The 15,420-nt window shown below is 47.6% G+C and overlaps 1 protein-coding gene across 2 annotated transcripts; it reads right to left on the bottom strand.

The window, feature by feature from the left end:
• Nucleotides 1-7,227: 7,227 nt before the first annotated feature.
• LOC123187629 (uncharacterized) lies at nucleotides 7,228-10,556 on the bottom strand. Of its 2 annotated transcripts, none has more exons than XM_044599549.1 (6): nucleotides 10,258-10,556; nucleotides 10,014-10,142; nucleotides 9,849-9,944; nucleotides 9,497-9,766; nucleotides 8,613-8,800; nucleotides 7,228-7,945 (listed from the first exon to the last, which is right to left on the bottom strand). In XM_044599549.1, the coding sequence occupies exons 1-6, from the start codon at nucleotides 10,424-10,426 to the stop codon at nucleotides 7,364-7,366; spliced, it is 1,434 nt and encodes a 477-aa protein (XP_044455484.1). In that variant the 5' UTR covers nucleotides 10,427-10,556; the 3' UTR covers nucleotides 7,228-7,363. The 2 variants fall into 2 exon arrangements, with proteins under 2 accessions (XP_044455484.1, XP_044455492.1); XM_044599557.1 differs by having other exon boundaries at nucleotides 10,014-10,139.
• Nucleotides 10,557-15,420: the final 4,864 nt, after the last annotated feature.

Here is a 15,420-nt window from a genome sequence, read left to right as displayed (position 1 = left end):
GTGCTCCTGGGGCCTGTACAGGCAAGCATAAGGTAAGACACAGGTAACGATTGAAGGAATATTTACCATAATTAATGATTGCTTGAAATAACTTACCAAAGATTGATGAGACCATCCGAGATATCTGGCGTTGTAAGCCGGTCAGTTCGGCAGTTGTGCTTGCAAGTAACGCCTCTGCTGTCTCGGCCGGGGTCACCAGTCCGGCCTTTTCGTCAGCCCAGATATTCTTTTCCGACTCAAAATTCTTCTTCAACTTCTCTTGTTCAGAGACGCTGAATTCAAATTTGGAGTTGGCCTTTTGAATTTCAATTTCCTGGGCTGCCAGGCGGTTCTTCAGGTCAGCAATCTCCGACTCAAATTGACTTATGGTGGCCTGCATTGCACCGGATAATAGTCAAGATTATGGTAAATAATGTTAAGTCCCAAGCACTTTGCAAGCAAAGATAATTGGCACTTGGGGGCTAATGTATACCGAAGCTTTCTAAATTATTAAGCCGGTCTTGGATATTAAGTCCCAAATACTTTGCAAGCAAAGATACTTGACACTTGGGGGCTAATGTGTGTTTGCAGGTTAAAGGTACTGTGTTACATCCGGTTTAAATATTTTCTCTTTAATCCGGACAAGCAGCTCTAACAATGTTTCTAAGTCTACAGCATATTTACTCATAAGCAATAGACTTGGGGGCTGGTACAGTAAGTATGATTGAAAGTAATGAAGCATAAGTCATACCTCAGATTTTTGCTGTATTTGCTTCACCATGTCAATTTCCAGGTCACGGCTGCTTTGCACCTGGTTGATATAGCCCGAGACGATTTCTCCAATACTCAAATGAGTATAGTCGGTGATATCCATCTTGGCCTTACGGCGTTCTAACAACTCCTCTTTAGCAGAACATTTGGCGAGTACAGTGGGTTGTGCCGGCTCAACAAATTGAGTCTTCAGAAACTCAACTTCCGGGTCGTCTGCCTTGGCGGGGCTAGGAGCCTCCGGGTTAACAGAATCATTGATGACTTGTTCAGCAGGCGGGTCAGAAGAGGTTACAGGAGCATCATGAGATAATGGAGGTGGCGGCTCATGAACAGAAGTATCAGGTGTGGCCGTTCCAAGCGCCGGCTCAGTTACAACAGGGTCCTAGGCCGGCTTATCTTTCTTTACTTTCTTCTTGGCCTTCACTTGCACGCTATGGACAAAACGGAAAAATGAGTGCAGAGACATAAGGAAGAGCATAAGGTAAACAAATTTATATTACCCAGGGGCAGTCTTAAAGGCTGGCATGTTTGACTACATAGACTCGCCGAATGAAGGAGATGTATCCTGATAATTGGAGTCAGATGAATTGAGAGGTTGACGGATTAGACCCGCCAAAGGTAAAAAAGGGGATAAGTCGGAGATAACCTCAGTCCGACGCTTCCGGGTTGTGTCAGGCAAGCCGGAGGAGAGCTTTGCATCCTTGCTGGTCCGGGTCTGCCTCCGGCTTTCAAATTGCTGTTGCTTCAAAAGAAAGTCAGGGTCTTGGTAAGCCTAAGGATGTGAAAATCTTACTTTCCGGGTTACTCTTCGAATTTTCTGACACGGCAGAGGCTCAGAGTCGGAGGAGATTATAGTTACCTCTTCTTCGACGGGTTGGCTGTTTCCCGTGTCTTCCTGAAAGAGAAATCATGTCAGTGAAATGATGATAAAATAGTCAGGGAAGTTTAAAAGTTACCTCTTCCTCATTATCCTCAGAATCATCAAGTTGGAACATCTCAGAAGCGTTTGGCTTCCTTTTCCTCGAAGTGGTAGGCTTGGCGGTTTTTCTTTCGGCTCTCTTGATCGCCCTGGCTTGCTTGGCCGCCTCATGATCATACTGGACTTTACAGAAGTTGTCATTAGCTTGTAAAGGGTTATAGAGGGTTATGAGTAAGAATAAAATATGACATAGTAAAAGTAATCATTGAGGCTGATGACTTACTGCAGGGGCCGGGTTTTGTTTGCAGAAAGGCAGTAACCCGAAGGCGTTACTGGTCACTGTACCCTCCTTTAATAAAGACTGAGTGGTAGCCTCCACTACGTCATCTGGTAAGTCGTCAGGGCTATGACGTTGAGGGTCATCTTTCTCGCCTGAGTAGTTACACATTAAACCGGGGCGACGGCTTAATGGAATTATTCTCCAAGCAACCCAGACTCGGACCAGGTCAATGTCATCCAAGACGTTCCCCAAGAGAGTTTTAATCTTCTTGATCTTGGGGGTGAGTGGCAGACGTTCAACGGCAGTCAACTTATCCGGCAGCGGGTGAGTAGATTCAAGGCGTAATGCACGGAAGCCGGGCAGCGGGTTTTCACCAGCCGGAGAGGAATCCTGGCAGTAGAACCATGTTTGGTTCTAGTCCTTTGGATGGCTCGGCAATTCAGCATAAGGGAACAAGCAGTCTCTCCGCCTTTGAATTGATATGCCACCAAGTTCCAGACTGGGCCCGTTGGCGCGCTCATTCTGTCGGTTCAGATAGAACAATTCCCTGAACAAAAGTAGGCTGGGCTCTTCTCCAAGGTAAACCTCACAAAAAACTTGGAAGTTGCAGATGTTTGACACGGAATTGGTCCCGATGTCTTGAGGTCTTAAGTCAAAGAAGTGCAAAACGTCTCTAAAGAATTTTGAACCGGGTGGAGCGAAGCCCCGGCTCATATGATCTGTAAAAACTATTACCTCCCCTTCCTTGGGTTGAGGTTTCTCCTCAGACGGGTCAGGAGCACGATAAGACATGACATCCTTCTTGGGCAGATGGCCAGACTTTACAAACTCGGACAGTTTGCTCTCTGTAACGGTGGATTTGACCCAGTTGCAGGTCACCGGGGGGTTTGACAGCTTTGGGTGCCATTGTGTAATTGAAAGCCTACAACAAGATACAGGAAATTTTCTGATTTATTATAACCCGGAGAATAAGCATTATTGGGTTATTTAAGATGGCGGCTTAAGAAGGGGCCTAATGACATACAGGTAACTATATGATAATGTTTAAACAGCTGCAGGTATTAAGATGATTAAGGTTTTCTTAAGTCACCAGAAGCAAGCGGTGCTGACAGCCGGTGTTATCTTAAACCGGTTACACAAACTACTATGGCTGAAACTAGACGCAGTTTTTGGCTAAGTGTGGAGCAAACAGGTTTCACAAATTGCAAATATTATTTTGGATCAAACGATGCTCTGGAAAGGAAAAATTTCTAGACCTAAAACAGTACAGGGAAGTTCGTACACTCGAGGAAGCCTCTAAACAAAGAAAAGAGATCTGTTTGTGTCCGAGATAAGCATGAAACAGTCACCGCAGCAGCTCTATGCTATCCAACGATCTGAATAGGTCATCGGAGGTGAAATACATCAAGGGTTCGCCGCGGGCGGCGATGAACACCGGCGAACTCGATGAACACTATAATGCAGATCTAAGACAGAAAGGAAAAGGGACTTACAGATGCGGAGCTGCGGCAGAGGTTCATCGCGTTTCTCTAGTCAGATTCAGGTCGATGCAGCGGCCTGAGTTGGTGAAGACAAGGAGCTCGACGGCGGCGACGGCGGCGGAGCTCGAGTCGCAGAAAAGGGAGTGCGAGGAAGAAGACGACCGGAGGAAATGAAAAAGACCTAGGTCGCACCTATTTATAAGGAGGGCCGACTGAGACGGCGCGAGAAACGAGGAGATCAAGACATCATTATCCAGCGGCCCCGACGCCTCGATTTTCGGGAGGGTCAGTAAAGGCAGAGATCCGTTGAAGATATGACGAATTAAAATATAATTTTTATTGAAGATGACGTCACGATGATTTAACCCGGATCCAGATGATGACGTCATGGCGGGTTACAATTTTCACACAAGACAGAAGACTAAAGGCCAGTTTATAAGGTTTTCAAAGATTGACATGAACCGGTTCAAATCAATCTGGGGCCTAATGTCGGGGATATAACTATTATGTAAGCCGCCCAGGAGGGGCTGGGTTACGCAAAGAGAAGCCCGTCTGAAGCCCAAGACCAAGACATGAAGATGGCGGTTCAGTAAAGGGTTTAAAGGCCCACAGGCGACTTAAAGCCCATAGAGATAAACCGCCATGATGGCATGACTTGTATTGTAAGGTAGAAGTAACTAGTCACCGAGCCGGACACTGTTTATGAGTCGGCCGGGACTCTGCAAGCCGCAGGGCGTCAACCCGTGTATATAAGGGGGCGACCGCCGGCGGCTTAGGGCAAGAAACAACTCATCGAGAGCCAGGCATAGCGTATCTCGCTCCCTGGTCATTGAAACCTCAAGCAATACCAACCCAACTAGACGTAGGCCTTCCTTCACCATAAGGGGCTGAACTAGTATAAACATCGCGTGTCCTTTGTCCCGATTAACCCCTTTAAGCTTCCTAATTGCGATGGCTCCATGACTAAGTCCTTGCAAGAGGACATCTGCCGTGACAATTCCACGACACATTCCATGTCAATTAAGCTTTGCTAGTCTTGATACCCATGGTAATGGGATTGCTGAGTCCTCGTGGCTCGCAGATTACTACAACAACAGTTGCAGGTACAGGTTATACGATGATTTGACGAGAGAGCGATGCTTGCTTGTTTGGAGTTCTTCTGCTTCATCTTCTTCGACCAAGGGATAGGTTCCGGGTCGGGAGCCTGGGGTTAGTAGGTGGATGTCGTTCTTCTTTTTCCGTTTGATTTCATCCGTAGTCGGATCCTGCTCTTCTGTATGATGATTGCTATGTATTGATGTACTGTTGTATTTATGTTGTAGCTTGTGGCGAGTGTAAGCCTTTATCTTGTATTCTCATCTATTCAGTACATGGTATGTTGTAATGATATCCACCTTGCTCTGCGCTCAAACTGCGGTTGTGCCCCATTCATCTACATTTCTGATATCTTACTTCATTCAAGTCGCTGAAATTTATGTGCTTCATCTACTCATATAACTTGTGTTCGACTACCAATACATTTGCTTCCTTCATGTTGCAAAAATATTACACTGCTTCATATGCTCATGTTTGTGCTTTCTATATCCTATGACATATCCTATGACATTGCTTCTGTCTGCTATGCGGTATGTTCCCCCACACATGCTTTACATAGAAGAATGGCTCGTAAGCACTTAATTCCCATCTTTCGGCGTCATGGAAAGGAAGACACGTTAAGGTCACCGCATTGTATAATTTTGTTTCCATTGACCAGAGAATTTGCTTCTGCAACATCCGAAAGATAGCACAATAACAATTTTGAAGCAATAAGAAATAAGAATGGAAGCGTACAGTTACATACACTAGCAAGTGGTATGTTAATCATTCCTAATTTTATTAAGCATGAAAGCATAGGTTACAAGCAGAGATTGAGAGAGCTCCCAAGGAGAGATAGGGGATGAAAATTGAACATGCAAGCGTGACACACGGTGGCATCAATACGTGACCATCAGATTCTAATTGAATCAACGGCATTGGGTTGGTCTGACGTCGGCCTTTCATCAGACTATAGATAGAAAGTATTTCCCTTACTTTTGGGGGGTTTCAAGATTGTGTATGAATCTGTTAAATTGCTCCAGGTTCTTGTACCATGGGTGTAATTAAACTCATGGGTTTCAGTTCTGTTTCAACTTCTGCTTTATTACCACATGAAAACAAGAGAAACTTGTGCAAGCTCAAGAAAAAACATATGATGGGTTTTACTTAAATTTGATCAGCAAATACACCTGCTCAATAAGCCGAGTATAATAAACACTTGATTTGAACAAGGATTCATCCAAATTATAAGGAAAATAGTGGCACTGAGAAAATAATAGAGGAAATGGACTTGAACATGTTCAGGTTTCCAGCAGTCATATTACAAAGATGGACCACATAAGTCAACAGTTTCACTTGTTTTCACGGGTTTAAGGCTATAAAAATAGGGCAGTGATCTGCGCCGGCGCACCGGCCCAACGTTTCGGCCGGTCGCGCGCGGGCCGTCAGATCAAATCGCGGAGACCGTCAGATCTAGGTAAAAAAACGATTCGCCCAGCTCCCTTCTTCCTCTCGCAGAAACATTGTCTCCTCCCCCCGAGCGCCGCCGAGACCACGCCATACCGCGCGAGAAAACGGCCGAGTTTGAAGCACCACCGCGGCGTTCCCTCGTCGCCGGTGGGCGCCCTCGCCGGCCTTCTGCGTTTGCCCAAGAACAGCGGTCGCCATGGATGCAGCTCCGCCGCCCGCGCTCGTCGGAGATCCGCGCTCGCCATGGATGTAGCTCCTCTGGCCGCGCTCGCCATGGATGCAGCTCCGCTGGCCGCGCTCGCCATGGATGCAGCTTCGCCGTCCGCGCTCGCCATGGATGGATCCCGCCTGCGCACGCCATGGATGCAGCTCCGCCTCGCTGACGATTGACTGGTTCCAGCAAATATAATTGGCCGTTGTAGCATTTTTCGTTGTTGGTCGTAGCAAAATGAAGACATGGTTGCAACAAAAAAGAATGGGTTGTAGCGAACATTTGCATTCTAAAAAAAATAAACGGATGTAACAAAGCCCGTTGCCGGACGTAGCAAATACCTATGACAGTTGTAACAAAAAGCCGTCGTCGCCGTCGCGGGGCGCAGCTCGGCCATGATGGATGTAGCAAAACATTATGCCGGTTGTAGCAAAAAACGATGCTAGTTGTAGCAAAATCCTGCTACGGTTGCAGCAAAACATCGTTGTCGTCGTCGCGAGGTCCGAGCTCCGCCTGATGGATGTAGCAAAAAGCTTCGCCGGTAGTAGCAAAATTCAACTATGGTTGCAGCTTCCCCTTGTTGTGCAGTGCCATTGAAGCTTTCTATGTCTATGGTTGAAGCTTTTTTAGGTGACGGTTGCAACACTTCTATACGCGGGTGGATCCGGGCATGGCGGGTAGACAGTTATGGCGGGCGGCGAGGGAGCGCCCTGGCCGCCGGCGATGGAGCTTGTGGTGGCCCAGTCGCTGCCCGAGAGGAGGAGGGGAGGGGATGCGCGCCCTTAAAGGCTGTAGGTTGGGGATGGATCTGGCCATCGCAGCAGGCAGCCATGACGGCCGGCGAGGGAGCGCCTGGCCGCCGGCGATGAAGTTCGTGGAGGCCCAGTCGCAGCTCGGGGGAGGGGAGGTGCGCGCACGTAGGCTGAAGGTAGGGGATGGAGGCGCGTAAGAAAGGAGGCGGGGATGCGCGGGCGCGTTTGCCAGCGTGGCGTGTGAACCGGCAGAACGGTTCGGCCGGTGCGCCGTTTCTAAACACTTCCCATAAAAATATAATACTTCTGATGTCTGCCTAAGAGGGCTTAAAAAGATAAATTCAACTGTTACGCAATTACAAGACCAGGAAAAGCAACATCACTTTTTCTGCACGAGCTTCAGGCTTTCAGCCAATGGCGACACTGTCAGAATGTTGGAGCTGAGCTTCCCCTATAATCCTTTGGAGCAAACAATACTCTCACGAAGAACTGTCCATAGTCCAAGATTGAGTCATCAGGAGAAACAACAGCTCCAACATGTTCATCTTGAAAAGTCCACTTGAACACTGAACCGTTCACTTCTAAAAAAATATGCAGTTCTTCATTTGCTTTCACCGCGACAACATGCTTGAATAGTTTTTCCTCACCAAATAATTTGTCATCAAACAGCACAACCCCACGAAGAGGATAGTTATCATATTCGGTGCTAAAAGCAGTGAACAACACATGGTGAGGATGGCTGACCTTTGCATATACTTGTATTACAGCCTCAACACTTTCTGAAAGGACTATATATTTCAAGTCCAAATTGCAATTATCACCAGAAATCCGTTCATAAAGCATGAGATCAGCTTCAGTCCGTACATCAATCTCAGCATATGCAGAAAGTAGTTGCTTGTCATCTGATTCATCCCCTTCTTTCTTTACCCAAAGATCAACTTCTACTAAAGCCTTATCCAACAAATACATTCCTCGACAAGGGCTACAAAGTGGTATGACAAAGGAACCCTAGGATTTAACAGCTTGTTAGAACTAATAAGCGATATCCACTTCCACATACATTAGCATGTATCAACACAACAAACTCAGTAAGATATACTTGCACATGTTCAAATTAACTATTGAGTGATACTCCCATCTTGAGGTTCCTTTTTTTTACATATCCAAGACATGCAAGTTAATGCAATTGTGTCCGTTTTATCAATTGCTCAACATTTATGACATATCAGATTAGATTACCACTAGGGACCTCACAATAATTACCTAATGCCCCTCTACTATCTAGCTGATTGGGAGTTATAACCGTCTTAATTGCACATGTGTAATAAAAAACGACAAAGAAATAGAGTAAGTGTCTATATTGAAGTATATTAACAAGATGACCAGTTTTGTATGTTGGTGGTAAAAGTATAATCATATCCAATTTTGAGAACTGGTCTGATGGCTTGATGTGATCATCTATCTAATGCTTAACAAAATAAAAGCAGACCTTTTGAACATGGAGAAACAAATTAACCTGACCTCTCACACATCTTTTAATAGATGCGAGTAATGAAGGAGACAAATCAAAGAACCAAACTGACATAAATATCAGTGTTTTAATAATACATCAATCAACCATTTCCGAAAGAAAAACAAGCATACTATCTTCAGGAGGAAAGGAAGTCTTAATTACCTTCTTTTCAATCGTGACAGCGTCATCCCTGGGACGGTTAAAGACGTAGTTCCGTCGCTTGTCCAAGTAATCCCGAATGGCAAATATTCCATACACACTAATGGGATACAAGGGTTCAAAGCTTGATAGACGCATGCAGAATAATTGTAGCATATAACTTGGTGTGCGCTTTCCAAGAGTTGATGGGGCTGCAATTATTTAGTGAGAACAAAAGCAAGTTATTATTTTAGTGAAAACAAAAGCAAGTTGGTAACAAAATACATAGATAATTAGATATCTTTCCTACTTATAAAGGTTGGAGTTGTGCACTACCCACATGTGGGACTAGCAACATTCCAAGAGACATAAATAAACAAATGTAACTTTTACTAGGTGTGAGACCTATCCCGAATAAACAAATACACTGCTACCCTAGTGTGAGAATAACACTCTTGTAAAAACAAAAGTTATAAATGCAACTATGCCTCCAATTCAAAATAATGGCCTTGATTTTAGTTTCTCTGCCCAACCAATTCTTCGGTTCTATGTCATAGCAGAAGAGGGCAAACAAATTAGGCGAGAGATGTTGTCCTCCTACCTAATCTACGATCGTGTGCATTCAACTTACTAACGCCCATTATCCTGTGTTCCAAATTCAAAATGTATCTGACTATAAATCTTGCAAAGGACCTACTACGGTCGCTCGAGACTCTCTAGCGACTGCAACATGATTTTTTATTATATTCACACTCTTTTTAATTGTGAACCATGCAACAGCCACAAAACACCAGTAATTCCTCATTTTTAATGGTTTCGTAGCAACGCACGAGCATTGTGCTAGTCAGTATATCACAACGGCAGATGAATTAATTACTAGGAATCAACGAATGGCAAACAGCACTTACTGGTGGAAGTGTCATGGGTCCTGTAGATACGATGGTGGCACTTGAGCCCAAGGACACAGGCACCTGTTGCGTCAGGGAACACTCTCATGGGATAGACGGGGCAAGGAGCATCATCATCCTTCTCCTCCTCCTCCTCATCATCATCATCTTCATCATCTCGCAGAGCCATAATCTCCCTGCACAGCTTCTCGTGTTCTGTAAGCTGTTGGGAGTACCTATGTACCCATTTGTCATCTATGGCCTCTGCTTGGCTCTCGGGGTAGAGCTTTCCTGAAGAATTGATGTAGAACAGCTCAGCAGATAAATATATAGGAGTATTTTTGTTTCATCTGTTGAGAGAATCAGCAGCTACCTGGACAGTTTGTCTCGGCTAGTATCACTTGGCAATTGCGGCCGTCGTCTTCATAATCGCTGCTCTCCTGTGTGCTACCATCGCCTTCTTCCCCTCCTAGAGAATCAATCAATGTAAATCAAGGATCTATGGATACTTAACACATCTGTAGGGGGAATTGGCTACCTTGTTCATCGTCGTCATCACTGCCCTTCTCCCGTGCGCTCCAGGTGCTCCAGCAGTCATCGCTGTCCTCCTCCCGCGGGAACATGAGGTCCAAGGCACGCCTGGCGACTTCACATGGATCTGAATCTGCTGCTCGGTGACAATAGACAAATAAGTATTTGATCAACGAATAATTGAGTTGGCGGAAACAATATCAGTAAGAGGAATTCCAGTGAGGAAGAGTGGAGATGCACGATATACGCACAGGTGCTCATGCGCGCCGGCTGGTCATGGAGCTCGGCAACCTCCACCCCGTTCCGCCGGTCGCCTGGGTCTTCCGGGTAATCCCAGTCGGTGCAGGCGTCGGGGTGGTGGGCGCCATCATATGACAGGTTCCTCGATTCAAGGAAGACTTGCTCCTCCGTCGATGCCATCAACACGCTAGGGTTCCTTGGCGACGGCGGCGGCGGCGGCGGCGGCGGCGAGTTGGGTCGGGACAGGTTAGGGATTTCTGCTCGCGGTCGTGGGTGTGGGGAAATTGGGACGTTTTTTTTCTTTTTTCTTTCTTTCGAGGTAGTACATGAAAGGGCCCAAGGCCCGGCCCGGTTGCTCAATCAATCTGCTTATGGACACCTGATGAGTGAAATCAAGCATCACTTGACATTACTAGAGTTTACTCATGTGAAATTAGTCCGTGATCAAAATAGAATAGCTGACAATCTAGCTAATATTGGTTGTTTTGGAGGTAATACCGCTTGTTGGTTAGCATCTCCAACAGCAAGCCTAAAATTTGGATATCTCAAAACGGTTTTAAACTAGATGACCCCTCTCGCGTTGTTGCGAAAATCTGTTCCAATATATTTCTAGAGATTTCATTTTATGAAACATGAATATTGGAAATGAACTAAGACAAAAAAATGCATATCCTATATACTTAAGAAGTTCACCCCACTACTATATTTATCTCTACATGAAGTCTATCCACATCATCAAGTGGGCCATCTGTGCCACATGAGCAACTGTACAACATGCATAATGACACAGTGTGTTTGGTAAGCAACAAAACATGAACCGTCCCCGCTTCCAACTTTCCATGTAGACCCATCTGCCATCGTCCACACAATTACTCCTCGTCGATTAGTTCTGCCGGCCTCTACGTCTTCTTCACCAAATCGTTTCTTTTTCATCTCCTCCACTATTTTCGGACGGATGGATCTATCATCTACTCCCTCCGTTCCGAATTACTTGTCTTAGATTTGTCTAGATACGGAGGTATCTAGCACTAAAATGAGTCTAGATGCATCCATATCTAGACAAATCCAAGACAAGTAATTCGGAACGAAGGGAGTATGTTTTGCCTATGGCGCGTGCTACAAATCAGCCGGTTGATTTGTTGAGAAAGTAAACCGCCTCGACAGCCGTTGGATCAACCAGCGCTCAGCCGTCAGATCCCGCGACCAGATAACCACGTGCGACGCGCTTTGAGGCGACCGACCATTGAAACGCAGTGTGTGTTTCAACGCAGCATACCCCCGCAGACAGACACCCACCTGATCCCCGCGAATCGCGCGGCGGCGGCGGCGACCGTGGCAAGGTCTGCCCATTATCTATTATTTATTATTCAACAAAGGTCTAACAAGAATATACATCAAGCCACCCGAAGCCATCACTCACACCTACAAAACTCAATAATATGGAGTGCTCTCACTCCCCATATCTAAACCGGTGTCGTCATCAATCCATCCACATAATGTATCGGAACTAAAGCCGATGTAGCAGACCTAAAGCGTACACCACATGCACACGTTTTAGAAGTCGCGCCATCATCATCGAACTGCTGACCCATCTTCGGGAGAGAGATCCGAATCATCCTTGCCAGTCCGTCCATCCTTCGACGCCACCATGGCGCCACCGCCCTGCGCTCGTCCATCCAGACGCGAAGATTCTGGAGGATCTGTCGTGCGTAGCACCTGCCGACTAGGCATGACACAGCGTAGCACCTGCCGGCCAGGTATGACTTTGACATCTCCACCGAAGCTCCGTGCAAGACGAAGCCGCTCCACCTCTTGCCTCTATCTTCCAGCGCTGCTCCACAAACGATGCTCCCAGGAGAGAAACGACACCGCAGTGCCGTCATCGTCCGATCTGGAAGACCAGATCTTAGAGTTTCCCCTGGAGCAGCACAAGTGGGTCAACAGAAGTTACACGATGATGCCTTCATCAAGGTAACGACGCAGAACACCGCCATCGCCTGCCGTCGGCTCAGTTTTTACCGGCAACTCTGTCTTCCCGACTTGCAGCCGGGACTAGATGATGGATCTCGAGATCTAACCATCCAGCCTCAGGCCGACCACCTCCAACGGAGGAGATGGCCACCACCGCCGGCTGCACCGACTAGATCAGATATGATCAGAGGCGCCGTCGAACAGTCCACCAGGCTCTCCACGCCGCCTCCGCCGATCCGACACCCGATGGCGCGCCGCCGCCGACCGTAGCCACCATCCTTCCCGATACAGTGACGCGCCATGCCTACAGCTGATACCGCCCGAGGCAGGGCCGGTCACCACGTCGCTGCCTGTCGCAGCCATCGCCGTCGCGCCGCATAGATTGGATCGGCCGCGCCACCACGTGTTTAGGGGCCCCGCATCACCCCTAAGACGTGGGAGAGTGGGAGTCCTCGACCACCGCCGTCGGCCTCCGGGCTTAGCCCGGCGGCGGCGGAGGGAGGGGAAGAGGAAGATCGCGCCCCCAGCGGCTAGGGTTTGGGCGCCGCCCGAGTAGCCCTAGCGGGGACGACACGGGGGCAGTTGGACAGGGTCCTCGATAATGTTTGAATTTTTACCCCTGGCTCAATCAATTTGCTTATGGACACTTGATGAGTGAAATCAAGCATCACTTGACATTACTATAGCTTACTCCTGTGAAATTAGTACGTGATCAAAATAGAATAGCTGATAATCTAGCTAATATTGGTGGTTTTGGAGGTAATATCGCTTGTCGGTTAGCATCTCCAATGGCAAGCCTAAAATTTGGATATCTAAAAAACAATTTTAAACTAGATAACGCCTTGCGCGTTATTGCAGAAATCAGTTACAATATATTTGAAGAGATTTGATTTTATGAAACATGAATATTGGAATTGATGATGTATGAACTAAAACAAAAAATGTATATTATATATAGTATTTGATTGTTGTATAGTTAAAAATGCATATTAACACCTGGAAGGTAGCTGGCCTTGCGTGGCGCCCAAGGATTTGGTTACTGGATGGTAAATTTGCTTACCATTGGTTAGTCCTTTATCTCACCACCAACTATAAACACATATATCAAAAGTTTCAATATAGACAGTGGTGTATTGTTAAATGGCCATGGCAACTCTCACATAACAAGAAACTAGTTGTGGGTGTTGTGGTAACGGATGGAGATCTCTGCAGTACTGCATTTTTTTAGAAAAGGAGGTTCAACCCTTGGCGTCTGCATCAATCGATGCATGCAGCCATCTTTATTAATTATTTCATAAAGATCTGACAACAACATACATCAATCCACCCAAAGCCACCACTCACACCTACAAACTCGATAATATGGAGTGCTCTCACTCCCTATATCTAAAACAGGTGTCGTCGCCGATCCATCCACATAACGTATCGAGACCAACAGCCGGTGCAGCCTACCTAAAGCGCACAGCAGATGCTCAGGTTTTATAAGCCGCCATCATCATCGGACCACTGACCCATCTTCAGGAGAGATATCTGCATCGTCCTTGTCAGTCTGGACATCCGTCGACGCCACCGCCCTGCGCTCATCCGCCCTGACGGGAAGACTCTGGAAGATCTGTCGTGCGTAGCACCTGCCAACCAGGCATGACTCAGCATAGCACCTGTCGGCCAGGCATGACTTGATAGCTCCACCGAAGCTCCGTGCAAGACGAAGCCGCTCCACGTCCTGCCTCTGTCTTCCGGCGCTGCTCCACACACGATGCTCCCAAGAGAGAAACGACACCATAGTGCCGCCATCGTCCGATCTGGAAGACCAGATCTAGGGTTTCCCCCGGAACAACACGAGTGGGTCGACAACAGTTACACGACGATGCCTTCATCAAGGTCACGGCGCAGAACGCCACCATCGCCAGGCGTCGGCTCGGTTTTCACCGGCAACCATGTTTCCCCAATTCGTAGCCGGGACTAGATGACGGATCTGGAGATCCGACCACCCAGCCTCAGGCCGACCACCTCCGACGAAGGAGATGACCACCACCACCATGTCCCGCCTCCATGCCGAGAAGGGCCGTCGGACTCCACCGTCGTCAGTAACTTCACCCGACGCCAGGCCACACAGCCACCAATAGCACATCACGAGCACCCCGGGGATGCCTCCCCGACCTGCCTCGGCGCCGATCCAGAAGGCCGAGCGCAAGCAACAAGACGAATCCGGCGAGCAACCAGCCAAACCGTGTGCACCACGGATGTCAGCCCGAAGGGGATCTCGCCCGACTCTGCCTAGCACAGGTGCCATTGCCCCCGCGTCGTCCAAATCCGGCAGATCGACCACCGGCCGCCGTAACCATCACCAGCACGCAGCCCGCCTCGTGCAGCCCTCCACGCCCGCCACCGTGGCAGCCCAGCATCGCCGCGCCCCACACAACGACGCGTTCCGGCCAGGGTAGATCGCCCCACGGCGATCCTGCCTCGTGAGAAGGAGAAAGCGCCCCGCCGCCGCCCATGGCGGGCGGGCTTCGCCCACCGGCACGCTCTGGCGGCGGCGAGGGGAGGGATGGGGAGGAGGTCACGGTTCGGCAGCGGCTAGGATTTCCTCCCCTGCCGCCCGTGGGAGCGCTAGAGGAGGTCGCGAAACAAAGGTTGGTTCTATAGTACCGATGACACGTGGATGCAGAGGTCCACACAATAGCGAATGTACTGCATAGTGCGCTTTTGCAGAGGATGCCCGAATCCCGTGGTAAGTACGGGCCATCCATAACAACTGGTCACGGGTTCAATCTGCACCTTTTGCATATTTTGTAGGATAAAATTAAGGCATTGTGGGGGAAAAAAGACCTCGACATCGCATTGTGGACGCAGCAGGAAGATGGTGCTCTTCTCGTAGTCGTTTCTCACATTATCTGTTCTAGATATGCGCTAGCTTGGCCGTCAAAATTGATAGAATTCCTGAATTGACCCTTTTGAATAAATAGCATAGGTATTCAAAATTCTTCCATTTTCAAAATTTGCAGGGACTCAAGAATTAGTGCCAACATTTTGTCGAACTGTTGATAAATTACCGTTTCTCCAGATTTCCGGTACTCAATATTTTACATTTTTAAGCAAAGGTCGTGCCGTTTTCCTCGACAAATATCATGTTCTCAAATGTTGTCTACAAGACCCATTGTTTGGTTTTTAGGTACTAATTAATGTAGTAGCTAGCAAGG

The sequence above is a fragment of the Triticum aestivum genome, chromosome 1A (assembly GCF_018294505.1).
Source record: "Triticum aestivum cultivar Chinese Spring chromosome 1A, IWGSC CS RefSeq v2.1, whole genome shotgun sequence".
NCBI classification, from domain to species: Eukaryota; Viridiplantae; Streptophyta; class Magnoliopsida; order Poales; family Poaceae; genus Triticum; species Triticum aestivum.
Note: the sequence above shows the minus strand (reverse complement) of the source record. Positions and strands in the feature narration are given on the sequence as shown.

Bases quoted from the DNA above. Each gene is read 5' to 3' on its own strand.
- LOC123187629 (XM_044599549.1), bottom strand. From the start codon at position 10,426: ATGGCATCGACGGAGGAGCAAGTCTTCCTTGAATCGAGGAACCTGTCA. The intron at 8,801-9,496 runs GTAAGTGCTGTT...AAATAATTGCAG, and splicing joins GACCCATGACACTTCCACCA to CCCCATCAACTCTTGGAAAG. The intron at 7,946-8,612 runs GTAATTAAGACT...GTTAAATCCTAG, and splicing joins CTGTCACGATTGAAAAGAAG to GGTTCCTTTGTCATACCACT.